Source organism: Lampetra fluviatilis, chromosome 25, assembly GCF_964198595.1.
Source record: "Lampetra fluviatilis chromosome 25, kcLamFluv1.1, whole genome shotgun sequence".
NCBI classification, from domain to species: domain Eukaryota; kingdom Metazoa; phylum Chordata; class Hyperoartia; order Petromyzontiformes; family Petromyzontidae; genus Lampetra; species Lampetra fluviatilis.
The window spans coordinates 6,098,073-6,111,454 of NC_136299.1; the positions used below are offsets into that span (position 1 = coordinate 6,098,073).

A 13,382-nucleotide genomic window follows, 5' to 3' on the forward strand; every position below is an offset into this window, starting at 1 on the left:
ATCACAAAAAAAACCCCAGGTAGGGTAGAGCGTACAAACAGCTGTGTCACGCATGCACCCACAGCTGGGAATTTCCAGAGGGGAAATACGATATGCAAATTGACTCAACTTGAGGCGCCAAGGGGAACACAGGAACAAGGAAACGACTGCTGCAGTGTCGAAACCACTTTATTGTCAAGTGACACGCACCGTACACCACTATCAATGGATACCTGACTTGCCCACCACCGGCCCGCGCCTTTTGGGACAATCGACAACCGGCGAAGGAGGGCGACAGTCCCTGTAAGAGACCTGCATGGAATTTCCCGGATGCCCTGTTGACATGAAGCTCAATGGCGCAGATCACAAAGGATGCCTGCGTGGGCCTAAACAATCGTTTTTCTTTTGTAAATTCCCAACAGTACGGTAATTATTGTAAAAAAAAACCAGCGCTGACGGTAAAACTAATCTTTCTCCGCAATGGCGACAAGATGAGTATCGATCTCCACCTCCGAGAGGACCCTGAAAAAACAAAATCCATGTGAGCATAGACAGATGGCGTAGACGGGACTCTAGGATGTCAGAATATCAGAATCATATTAATTTACACATGAGGAATCCGATGAGCTATAAAGTTTTTTGTTCAAAGATATCCATTAAAATGTCCCACAACTGTCCCCATAAACTATAGCCACAGCGTACACTCGCTATCCTGGGCTAATGCAGGGGTGGGGTGCCTCGGTATATTTGTTTCTTAACAAAACCCCGCTATTTCCACCAAGACCAATTTAACATATTTCCAGTTTGCAATATACTTTGTATGGGCTTTTTAATATTGTAAACATTTTAAAAAAGTACAAGCAGAAAAAACCCCCAGCAAAAATCACAAACCAATAGTGGAATGCGCAATCCAATGCTACAGTAGTAAACTGGGACTGCCTGGCACGCATGACGTTATTTTGGATGAGAAGCCTGTGGAGCGGGGGACGGGGGCAGCAGTGGTTGAGTGTGGGCAGCAGCTCAAGGTTTGGGCCGCTCATATAAATTTCCCGTGCGGCCACCGACGTGGGCTGCGGTTCCCTGTGCTCGCCGCTGGACGTAGGAAGGGCTGTGAGTTGATTTAAAAAAATGTGTCACGGATTCCAATATCGATTACAAGTCAAGGATTTTATGTTCTGTTAAATGTGTTGCCTCCAAGTCTACGTCTGCAACTCAGTTGCACTCACGACAATATTAATGAATCCAACCGATTGCTGTGCATGAACGTTTAAACTGCACATTGCTTTAAAATGTGATTTTCCATCGGGCAACCCATCACATACAAAATGTATACGAATAACCGTACAGCCCTTTGCCAGTGCAATATTGGATGAAGACTTCACCACATCATGCCAGTTATCGGGCTCACAGTTGTTAAACCGGTAATCTACTTAATGCATACTATTGTTGATGATGCTAAAAACTGAGATTAACTCCCCTAATCGCGATCCAGGGATGCGGAGGAGGGCATAGCTGTATGCGTAGCACTATAGGTCTGGGATTTTTCATCATCATCCTGTTTACTCATTTTACACTTGAACCTTATTTTATAAAAGCTTGGCACCCGCAACTGCTTGCGTGCAGTTTTCTCGGTATCAGGGTTAATAAACATCCCTATGCATTAACAATGGCATAAAGTAATTGCCAATGAATTAAGGGTATTTTTTGTCGCCAAAAAAAGTCAACATTAACTGGTGTTATAGGCAAGCACCATTCATAAAATGTCATGGAAATGTTCAGTAGAGTATAGCTACATTATTCTAGAACATGAACCATTGTTACATTTTTTCATATCCTTTTTTTGGTATTTGACACTGGTAACGGATGTGGACTTCCTGCGAGGTCAGCTTTTCCCCGGGCGACGCTCAGCCTCACCTGAACTTGGGATTGTCCACCGTGACGATGCCCACCTCGATCTCGGAGGGCTTAAAGTCGGCCGACACAATGGTGGAGAGGCATGTGATCGCCGTCTGTGAACAACACGACACCACACGTGGTCACCAGTGGTACGGTCCGTAACCGGGCCGATCAATGCCCGGAAGCTCGGTGGCACGAGGAGCTTCCTCTGTATGGGCCAGCTGCCGGCAATTGTAAGTGGCATACATAACAGAGTCATGACGAAGCACAAGGGCCTGGTTGATGCAGATCTCTGACATTACATATCTAATCACTTTGCTCACAAACTTGTCAATGGCACACATGCCTCACAAGTGAATCATGACTAGGCAAGCAATGTGGAATCTGAGTCATGTTAACTTAAACCAAGACTTGGATGAGGAGTGTCGGTTATAATGTTGGGCACGAAGGCAAAGCAGCACTTGGAAAGCACCTCCACAGTCTGCTCGAAACTCCACTCCGGCTTCTTCTTGAGCTTCTTCTCCAGGAAGCTGTTAGCCTCTGTTTGTTTCACACCCGCACTCGTCGCTTTGTAGCCACAGAAGTACCCGGCCGGGTCGCACTTGTAAAGCTGGGGGCCCAGTTCCTCGTCAATGCCAATCAGCATCATGCCTAGCAGGACGATCATCGGGGCCAGGTGGAATCGGGGCACACAGGGCGGGAGGGAAACGGCAGTGCCGACAGATGTCACCAGCGAAGTGAAGGAATCATCACTGCGAATTATTTAATTACAGCATGCGCTTAGGACACAGGGAAGATGTGCTAAAAAATAAACATCAATTGAAAAAGTATTACATGACAAAGTACATCTAAATTATTGGAGTCTTTACAGAAGTTATAAAAGCAGTGATTTATGTTATTCAGGCAAATGCAAAGAGATGATAGGAGGCTGCTCCCAAAACTGGATAAACCGAATGGATCCAGAACTATAACTGAAAAAAACTCATGCTTGGTGTGAAACAGAGGCGTAGTATCACCCAAAGTATATAAAGTGAACATTGTTGCTCGGTTTTGTCAAGAAATGTTACTTGTGTAATCCAGTTGCAGTGTTTGGTGATTTCACAGTGTTGCAATAAAACAGGTGGAGAGTTGTGACTGGCCTCAGATTTCTTAATTGCCAGTCCTCTTGACCGACCTCATCGGTTAAACATTTCAAATAAATGTATTAACTTAACAGAGATTAACAAAACAGCGCTGTCAGTTATCATTGTCCACTTCACTGGGCTTGTCATAGTTTCAGTAGGTACCGTTTGTATCAGATACATGGAGATAGTGTGTGGGCAGTGCATACTTGGCAGCCCTACCAGTTTCAGCAATAGGCACTTATTTTAACCCATTTTACCACAAAGTTCATCATGCTACTTGATAACATTCGTGAAAATCAGTTCAACACAGTATCAATGAGATGAAAAGGTCAGTCTGGTTGACAGACTCCTCAACATGGGGAGAGGAATCCATGATCGAAGTCCAGGGGTACAACAGTAACTATGATAGTAACAACATCAGCGTGATGAGGTGACCGACGGAGTGAATCAGTGTGGATGGGGGTAGGGGACTTACAGCAGCCCAACGGCCTCATCTCAGCGTTCTGCGTGTACACCTGCGAGATGTCCGCCATGCGCTTGCACAACATGTCCACGGGGATTTCGTAACCGTACTTGTACTTCCAGTTGGCCGCCTCATACCGTGCACGCTGCACCTGTGAGCGCCCGTCCGCTGGCACCACCAAGAGGGGAAAAAACAGAGTACATCAACGAGAACCACTGAGAACTTGTTAAGCAGGGTGTGGTGGCAACTGCCTACAATCTAGCATGCTATGGTGGATGAGCTGATCCGTAGCACTTTTGAAACTCTCAAACCTCCTGGGCTTGCTTTGTGGCCAGTAATTCGCATGCAAATCAGGATCATACCTCGTGACATGTTTCTGTTCAGTCCAGTTAGTGATCGGCTCGTGTGAGTTTATGACATGTACTCCAGTTCTCTGACGTATAAAGCACGAGCTGCCAAACAGGGTAAGTGAAGGTGTGCGTGGATACCCGTCATGCCGGTCATCATGCAGCCAATCCCGTTTGTGATTTTGTAGAGCTGCGTCACCGTGCTGGAATCGAGCAGCTTGTCCTGAGAAATGAAAATAAAACCACATGACTTAGTCTCACCAGGATTACATCCCCCACTGAACTTACATACCCAACGCGATTCACGAGCGGGAAATGTAACTTAATGCGCTACAGCCACTGGCAGTTCCACTTTTGACAGGTGTAAAAATGATCCTCTGTGTATCAGTTGTTAAAATTTCAGCAGTAAAAGCAAGGTGAATAAAAAGTCCCACATCAATGCCACTCCACCCATGCCCAGATTTTAACACCCAGACCCTGAGTGGGTGGAGGGGGGGGTGAGTGGGACGCACGGGCACTTTCTTCTGTGTGACCATCACTGCGCAGTCCTTGCCCCGCAGCCCCACCGACGTGAGGCCACCCTGGTTGATGGCCTTGAAAGCATACTCTGCGAAAACAGCAATCATGCATGGCATCAGTCCACATGACCTTACTAATCCCAATATCATGCCCATCATATTATGGGTATTGCACGTTAACAATCCAGTGTTTCTTGACTTTGTCGATTAAGCCATCACTGCTGCCTTTCTCTGTTGAATCGATGTCTTCTTTCATCTACACTTTCTGGATTCATCTTAATGAAATCTAAATTACGGAATGTGATGTACTGAATAAAATCTACTCTGACAGTAATTAATTACAAACTTCTAACTAATGAATTACAATTCTAAATCACCTTCATAATAGTGTTATAAGAGCTGTTTGAGTTACCTTTCTATCAGGAAGAAAGTAAAATAGATGTTTCCTACAAAAATAGGTTTTTCCAAACTTTACATTTTTCCTCACCTGTGAGAGTGAATAAAAAATATAAACACGTGCTTCTCGACTTATGTTTGTTACAAATCTGCAATTGTTATAGGAATAATTTAATTACTATAAGTATCGACTTAATGGATTCTGTATTGATGTGAAAAAATTTTACTATTTATAAACCGAAAATGTGAGCAGGTCGCTTTTACCAAAATAAGTTTGCACTCAGTTACAATAACTTACTGGATTCTGAATTGATGTGAATTTAAAAAAAGTTACTATTTATTATTGATCGGAAGGGGAGAGGTCTATGTTCACAAATTTCCACTATAAGTGCGAGCAAAGGTCATCAAATTGATTCTGCTTCTTTATTTCAATTTCTATTTGATGTCCCAATTTTTTTTATTGTCAAACACAAATGAAAGGAATAGATTAATTAATTATTATTTTGTGATGGTGTGCAAAACGAAAAGATGAAATACAAAAACAGGGGCGCACTTGGCTTTTATTAAAAGTGGCACTGGTATATTTTTTGGAAAAAAAATATTATTATTGTAACAAACTAATAAATAATTACAAACTAATTAGTTAGTTACAATTTGAATTGTCTATCATGAAAAAAAAATAACATTGCTTGAAAATCCAAGTAGCCTACCCAGCGTTACACACAGCGTATATATTGTCAGGCATTAGGCACAGATCACCAAAACTATATGTATACACTGACAGGGATCTCTGAGCACACAAAGTATAAAATAACATGTTGGTTCATCATTCTATGGGCTTCCTGTCTGTACAATGCCCTTTTGTCAATCTACTGCAAGATGGGTAACTCCCCCACGTGGTTTTCGTAAAAAAATTAAGACTGTGAGAAATACACCGAGTGGTGAAGTGGTGGTGCAATGGTTAGTACACCGCTCTACCAACCCAGCAAGACCTGATTTCGATTCCCAGCTATGGCGAACAACCTTGATGAGTGAAATATGAGCGTGACATGTGAAACAGTCCTCGGCATCCCCTGCACTCACTGACCAGCGTGGTCAAGTGAGGACAAACCATCACTAAAGGAAATACACTGGGGAGGAATTGTCAATCTACTGTTGGCTTTCATCCAAGTGGACTGACAAAGGAGAGCTTTACTTTAGCATTAAGTGTACAACTACGATGCAATTGAGAGAAGGGACACGCTGTTTATTGACAGATCATAATCAAATACTAGCCAAATACTAACACTAACTAGCTCATCAGCCCCTCTATTCCTAAGTCTACACTTGAACCCTGCACCAACACCTAACCCACAGTTTTCAGGCGCTGCCAGCAACCCTGTCATGTTTTGCTCTTTCTTTAGTGTTCACAGCGCCACCTACAGCACATCACACGGGTCAAAATGTCCATGCAGTTCCTAAAATCGGACAGCAGACGACCAGACTGGAACAGAAAACATGAAAAGCCAAGCTCTTCTGCTAGTCTACTTTGATCTGAGGATATCAGGCGAATTTTTGACGATTTGGTCATAGGCCATCACAGAGTCGCTTTTATTGGTCACGTAGAAAAGTTACAATTAAACGTTGTCACCGCATGTGATTCCAGTTAATGCTCTTGCACATCACAATCAACGGGCTCCACACCGACAAGAGCGGGACCTGTCAGACCAGCGGCTGGTTACATTTAACAAACTAGCCAATTGTATTTCCCTCAACTTATACAATATTCGAGTGAAAAGTGGAAGCCTTCAGAACATTACTACGTAACAATGGATGTATCTGCACTGCCCTCTGCTGTCCAACACGAAGCACATAAATCGAATGTGCACGGTCACCCAACCAAGCACTGTCCAGTCTAAATCCCGCGAAACTTTAAAGATCGGGCGTTACGTTAATACCAGGAGCGGATTGAGCGACCACCTCCTGTAAACGCCGGCATTGACGGGGTGCTGGCTGCTGGGTCAGCCAAAGGCCGCTCAAGGCCCCCCCGTGACTCGGCTGAATTTGCAGGGCCCGGCCTGGGCTCTCCACCGCCCCCCACCGCGCCCGCCTCAATACAAATCCGCGGGCCACACGCGCCCATACAACTACTCACACCGCGGGTAATTCTACTGAAAGCATCGTCATTTCCTCTTAATTCCCTTCACTACTCTACACTCGAATAGTCTAAGTGTTTACACGCGGGGTGAATGAAGCAGTTTACAACCGAGCCTATCCCGTTAGGCCGCAACCGGTGTGACCGTTCCCGCTGTCCAGCGAAACTCGGCTCGGGATCTCCTCGCTCCCCGTCCGGCCTGCGTTGAGGGGGGGAGGAGGACACGCACCGACTTGGTAGAGGCGGCCCTCGGGCGAGAAGATGGTGATGTGGCGGTCAAAGCCCGCGCTCGACCCGCGGGACATCGCGGACTCTCGCTTCGGCCTGGAAGGAGAGCAGTGTTCTTGGCCCTCGCGCGATTGGCCCCTGCCCAACCACGTGCCCCGCTGAGTGGGCCAATCGCAAGCGCGCGTTTTTGATACGTGACCGCGGCCATATTGAGTAGGGAGGTGGATGGTTACTTCCCTTGGCAATATGGCCGCCAAGCTGCCATCCTCAATGTTAAATGTGGAGTCCAAGTCAATTTTGGGAACTGTTCTGACGTTTGGCCTCTTTTCCTGGGACGCAACATTTTACGAACACTGTATAGAAAAATCTCCATTCACAAAAAGCGTTGTTATCAACATGTCTGATTTTTTGTAATTTTGAAAATATTTCCAAAAAATTGAATTCCGTGCCATCGGCTAGCTTCATGTTCCCAGGAAAAAAAAGTATTTGTCAAAACGTTTTGTTATTTGCGCTTGTGCACCACTGCCAACGCAGTATCACAAATTAACCTGTCCCAAGACGCCGTGTCCATTTGGGACTCCCATAGTGAACTGTGCACCTCCTTGTATGCCGAGAATGACCTGCTGAAGCAGATACGATCACTGTTAGAGATCCCTTGAGATCCATTGAGATCACTTTTACTGTCCACACACGTGGGGCGCAGATTCCCCACATGCTCTGCTACAGGGGACGCGTGTGTTGCACGGCATAGAGACAAAAGTTATTTTTAATATTCTATAATATTCAGTTAACCTGAGACCCGGTTTAGTCACGGGTTGCTGAAACCCAAATGCGAAACCAGGATCTCACCGGCGCAGGCTTAAGTGTTGTCCACTCATCCCACTGGCCACCTCCAAACACGTCCGATTCTTAAACCCATACCTTAGTCATGTTAACTGCAACCGAGCCATTGAGCTGTATGGCCTTTCCTGATATGGATAAGAGTATTAACATAAAAATAACTTCAGTAACTCAGGGCTAGGGTTGAGAAGTTTAGATCCCTACAGCTTTTGTTAGCCGAGGTCTTGGGAACCTGGTTTAGCCATCTGCCGCCAGACTGACAACAGCATCGCGCACTCACTTCTCAATTCACTGTAAACTTTATTCATGGTTGTTCGCTGCCGCACTCTCACAGAGCCACACACTTGTGCTCGGAGGCGATTGCTCACAAGAAAACAATAATGCTCATGACATCGACCCACCTGAGGTAAAAAAAAAACATAACAAGGATCACGCTAACCATTGGGCTTTTTAACGAGCGGCTTAAGTGCACCTCAACCCAACACAATCACCACTTCAAGCACCGGAGAGTTCTGAACATCACGGCCACCCAGCCGCTGGTGCTTGTGTTGCGTGTAAACAGCGTGGTCGAACATTTTAACCAACACGTTCAGCTTAATGATGCAGGCCGCAAAAAAAAGCCATTCAGGCTTCACACACTTTTGTAACTTAAAACTACTGTCGCAAAGTACATGCTGTTCCAAAACACAAAGACAGAAACATAATTATCTAGAATCTACAATCATCATCACAACTGACATCAACAAAAATACATCGGTGGAAGAGTATGTTTTGATTCAAACACTTAGTTCCAGTCCAGTTCTCCCATTTATATTTTCTTTCGACCAAAATTACTCATGCAAATATTAACATCCACAGTACACAAACATTTACTTCAATCTCAGCGCAGAGTTATGAAAACGCCTGTATCGGTTAACTCCACAGTTATTTGATCAAGTTTCGGTTTGATCTTAGAATTGATTTTTTTCTCATTTGTTTCGTTTTATTGTCTCGTCACATCTCATTTGTATAATTGTTTCTGCTGCCTTCACCAAAACGTTCCCTCGTTAAAGTGTCGTGATAAGTGCCACAACTATTACATTTCAATACATTGTAGATCATCATTTTACATGTGCCAGGTTTGATGTGTGTATTGCCGAGCATAAAAATGTATTTTACAAACCTCATGCTGCACCACGCAGGATGGGTCTGTGAATCCAGTCCAGTTCTACAACAGTCTTTACACAGCTTTGTTATATCCAAAGAGCTTACTATGCATGATCGGTGCGCATTGGTGCACAATAACAAATGTCTGATCCAGCCGCCTCAATCTGTGGATACCTCAAATACCCTGCACATTCCCCTATCTTGGATGGAATCAATAAACGCAGTAAACTCGCTCATGGTCCAGATGCCTCAACTGCACTACGTCAAGAGATGAAACATGGCCACGGGAAAACAGGGGAAGAACTACCAACCCTCAAACTTCGGACAGTAGAAGTCGAGCACAATTATTCAATTCATTGGACCCTTATTACATGAAATGGGAGCTGCCCCCCACCCCCCGAGGCCTAACCATCTAACTTCCAAATCATTCTCATGCACCTGAGGTGTGATGTGTGCCAAAGTAAGCAAGGGATTTCGTGAGGCTTCAGCTACCAAATCTGAACGTCGGCAGCAGTGGATGGATGTGTGGTGACGGAATACTGTACGGTGGAACGACAGTCAAGAAAGCCTGAGTCTCACTCAAGCATTCGAGCTGCCTTGTTCACAAAAAAATACTCATGATCACCTGGCTCGTCACAGCTTCCAGATGCTTGTGACATGTTCTATGATAGGTTTATAACTGTAATTACACCAGCACTCTCACAAGTGTGAGACAGGCCCGCCAAAACAACACAAAGTGAAATTTTTAAATTAAATCAAACAGAAGTGATGAGTCTGGTTAATTGCCATGCTTGCTTGGGTGCTTCTGAGTTGCACTTAAATACATGCAAATTGGTACACCTTATTCAGCTTCAGGTAACGGGACTGCGATTAAAAAGTCTAAGCAGCCACTGCTCAGAAATGTACAATTGTTGGAATGCAATGCTTAAATTCTGATGATGGCCAGGCAACTCGCTGTGGCAAGATTGGCTTCACCAGAACGTCCAAGGTGGCTGCATCAGCTGGTAAGTGTGCATGGACGTGACGTTCACGGGGATGTTGATGAGTGCCGAGGTCAGTCCGTTCTGTAGCAGAGACCTCCGGATCATGTACCTGTGTGGGCAGGCAAGGACACGAAGCGTCGGAAACATGGCCGCTCGCTTCTTTCATATCATACGATATTCCACGACTACAATGGGAATTTAAATACTAACTGACATTGTTTATCATGATCATCCTAATGGACTAATGGCACCTGATGATCATAAACATTTAGTGTATTTAGAAAAATATTGCATGTAGACATTTAAAAAAAATTGCTTTTGATGAATTCAACCTGAATGCGCCTGATTTTGTAAGACCTCAGAAGCTAAGCGGCGTGGTCTGGTTAGTACTTGGATATGAGAGACCGCCAGGGAATACAAGATGTTGTAGACTTGGGTGGTCAGGAGATGACAGAACAGCAATGAATGCTTGAATCCGTGCAGAGCATTTAGCGTTACCCCCTTGTATGCTCCAGGTACTGTGGGTATCTCAAAACATGCCAACTCAACTGTAAAACTGGCCAAGCATTGCTACATAGGAGCTGCCTATACAGCACTTTGGACTCGGAAGGTATTTCCTGGGTAAATAACTCAAATTATTCATCATTGTTTTAAATGGTGACGTCAGGGCCAGTGGCGGAGCATATTTGGCAAGGGCCCTTGTGCAAGCAAGTTTACCTTGGTGGTCTCGTCACAGAGCATAAACCACAACGCCAACTCCGGTCATCCTCGCAGCAGCGTCTTTTGGCCAACCATAGAACAAAGATGGTCACTGCATCGCGTGCTTTCAGATGTGCTTCTGTGGCCGTCTGGAACGCTCTTCCTTCCAATATTAGGAAGTCACTAGAGCTATGCACTTTTAAATCTATATTGAAAACGAATTTCCTTATAACTTATTTTTGTGTTTAGTTTGTTGTCCTTCCCCCGCACCTCCGTACGGTGCGAAATAAGTTCAATATACAATTAAATGGGGCCTCCTATCACCTTCCTCCCTTTTCGTAATCCAGTGCCCAGGCCCTGGTGCAGTTGCACCACCTGCACCCTTGATATCTGCACCACTAGCCTAGCCCCAAAGCCTCATCGATGTGTGGTGCTTTACCCACCCGTCCTTGCCGAGCAGGAAGAGCGCCGGGATCGAGGCATGACGCTCAGTGCCGTCCTGAATCATGTCCACAAACGAGGTGATGTCATCGTAGGCATTGTCAGCGATGATGATGGCTCGCGCGCCGTATCGCTCGACGGTGCGCGTCTTCGACAGGAAAGAGCAGTCCCTGCAGGTGTGGCACAACAGGGACAGTTGCTCTGGCGTTGCCATATGCCTTCGAGAGTGACGAATTCTAATCTACACCATCAAGGTTAGCCTGATCATTCATGACGCCGAATTCTAATCTAGATTCTTATGCTGTGAAACAGCCGAGTGAATCATGAGTGTTACACATTCTGATAACTGTTGAGTGTTGCAGGAAAGCACATCTTGCTACAAACCCATTCCAGCCATGCCTAACAATCAGTGGGGGTGAGCAATATCTGAAACCAGTCTTGGGAAATCCCCCTCATTCATCTCCGACCAGCTTGGTGAATCATACAACAAGCCCCATAACACGGCGTGGCAGGAGGCATTCATCCAGCAGTGGATCGACAAAGGACCGTGCAGATGACCCATTGTGCAGGGGCGCAGCGACGGACGGGGAATGCGAAAGTCACCCTCGCTCGACGAGCGCGATCTGACCCCGCAGCAGCTCCCCGTTAGCGAGGTCGCTGCACGCGTCCGGGGGCTCGCTGGGCACCAGGTTGATGCTGTCGAAGCGAGAGTTCTGCAGTTTGTGGGGGGCAGGGGGATGCAGAGGGGGTGGGGTCACAACATCAGTGCCTGATGACTGCATTATGGCATGTGCGTGAGCACAGCAGCAGCAACAAAACAAGTGGCAAAATCATCAAAATAGCAGAGAACGATTAACAATGTCCTTAATGAACATTGCACAACTATCTAACGAGCAGTGTTCTGCTTAAACTCAACGCATTTGTCAATGACACTGCTCTAAAATGAAAAAGACTGCAATAGGCGACGATAGGGGGCAATGATAACGCAGTCTCACAAAACGTGTCCTGTGTTAGGCTTGTATTGATAGCATGGTGACATGCATGGTTACATTGGCGACAGAACCAGGTACTCACAAAAACACCGCCGAAGTCCTTGGCTGGCCGCACCTGGAACAGGTATCGGATCTCACCTGGGCTCAGCACCTGGAAGTACAGGTGCTCCCCGACCGTGTGCCCTGGGAAAGGGCAGAAAGCACGTGCTCAGCTGGGGCCCAGCTCGGTCGCTCGAGAGATGCCGAGGCCCCAGTTAGACCGACAACAGACAGGGGGATACTAATTCGGTTCCACAAAGACAGAGGGGCCTCAAATCAGATACAGCGTTTAGGGGAGGTAAGACCGCCCAACTCGATCCCTCAAGAGAAATGGGCTAAGTCTCCCAAGGGAAGGGGCCCCGAACTCAGCACCTGAAATAAATTATGGCCTCGAGATGAGGTCCCCTCAAACGGGACTGACCCCCCCAACCCAATTATATTTAAAAATGTGGATGATTCATCATTATCATCAGACGTAATTAATCTACTGCTGGATGAATGCCTCCCCAATCAAGGTGTGTACATTCATACAGCATCAAACATGGACCGCGTTAAGAAACGGAGCCTCCAACATAGACCCATCAGCGATGCATGCACCCTGCGCGATCGCCGAAGGGAAGATTCGACCCCCATCAAGACCCCATCTTGACCGCTGAAGAGGGCCCCCTTCTACGGCCGTCGTGACCGTCAATTGACGCCATCTGGGTGAATCCCCTGGCGACCGGCCCGGGGCCGCGAGTCGAGCCGTTCCACTCTTACTCTTACCGAGGCCTCGCCTGTGCTGCACGCAGAAGAGGAGGAGAGTGAGGAGAGGGAGGCCGAGACGCGACGGGGCCCGATTATTCCGACTCATGGCTCCTTCAGGGCAATTCCGCCTCCTGTCGGTAGAAATCAGCTGTGCGTGACGTCACGAGTGCGTAATACGGTCCCGCCCACAACCTCCGAAGCCCCCCCCTCCCAAAGCTCCCCCCCCTCCCAAAGCCCCCCCCCTCCCAAAGCTCCCCCCTCCCAAAGCCCCCACCCTCCCAAAGCCCCCCCCCTCCCGAAGCCCCCCCTCCCGAAGCCCTCCCTCCCAAAGCCCTCCCTCCCAAAGCCCTCCCTCCCAAAGCCCCCCCCTCCCAAAGCCCCCCCCTCCTAAAGCCCCCCCCCCTCCCAAA

General features: G+C 46.7%; 2 protein-coding genes across 2 annotated transcripts; both read right to left on the bottom strand.

The window, feature by feature from the left end:
• Positions 1-150: 150 nt before the first annotated feature.
• On the bottom strand, positions 151-7,246 carry PSMA6 (proteasome 20S subunit alpha 6). Its single transcript, XM_078868086.1, has 7 exons — positions 7,087-7,246; positions 4,322-4,416; positions 3,951-4,032; positions 3,475-3,630; positions 2,348-2,526; positions 1,894-1,988; positions 151-501 (listed from the first exon to the last, which is right to left on the bottom strand). Exons 1-7 carry the CDS (start codon positions 7,160-7,162, stop codon positions 444-446), a joined length of 741 nt encoding a protein of 246 aa, XP_078724212.1. The 5' UTR covers positions 7,163-7,246; the 3' UTR covers positions 151-443.
• Positions 7,247-8,212: 966 nt separating this feature from the next.
• Positions 8,213-13,121, bottom strand: PRADC1 (protease associated domain containing 1). The gene is made up of 5 exons (XM_078868087.1): positions 12,991-13,121; positions 12,269-12,369; positions 11,798-11,907; positions 11,197-11,364; positions 8,213-10,163 (listed from the first exon to the last, which is right to left on the bottom strand). The coding sequence occupies exons 1-5, from the start codon at positions 13,076-13,078 to the stop codon at positions 10,043-10,045; spliced, it is 588 nt and encodes a 195-aa protein (XP_078724213.1). The 5' UTR covers positions 13,079-13,121; the 3' UTR covers positions 8,213-10,042.
• Positions 13,122-13,382: the final 261 nt, after the last annotated feature.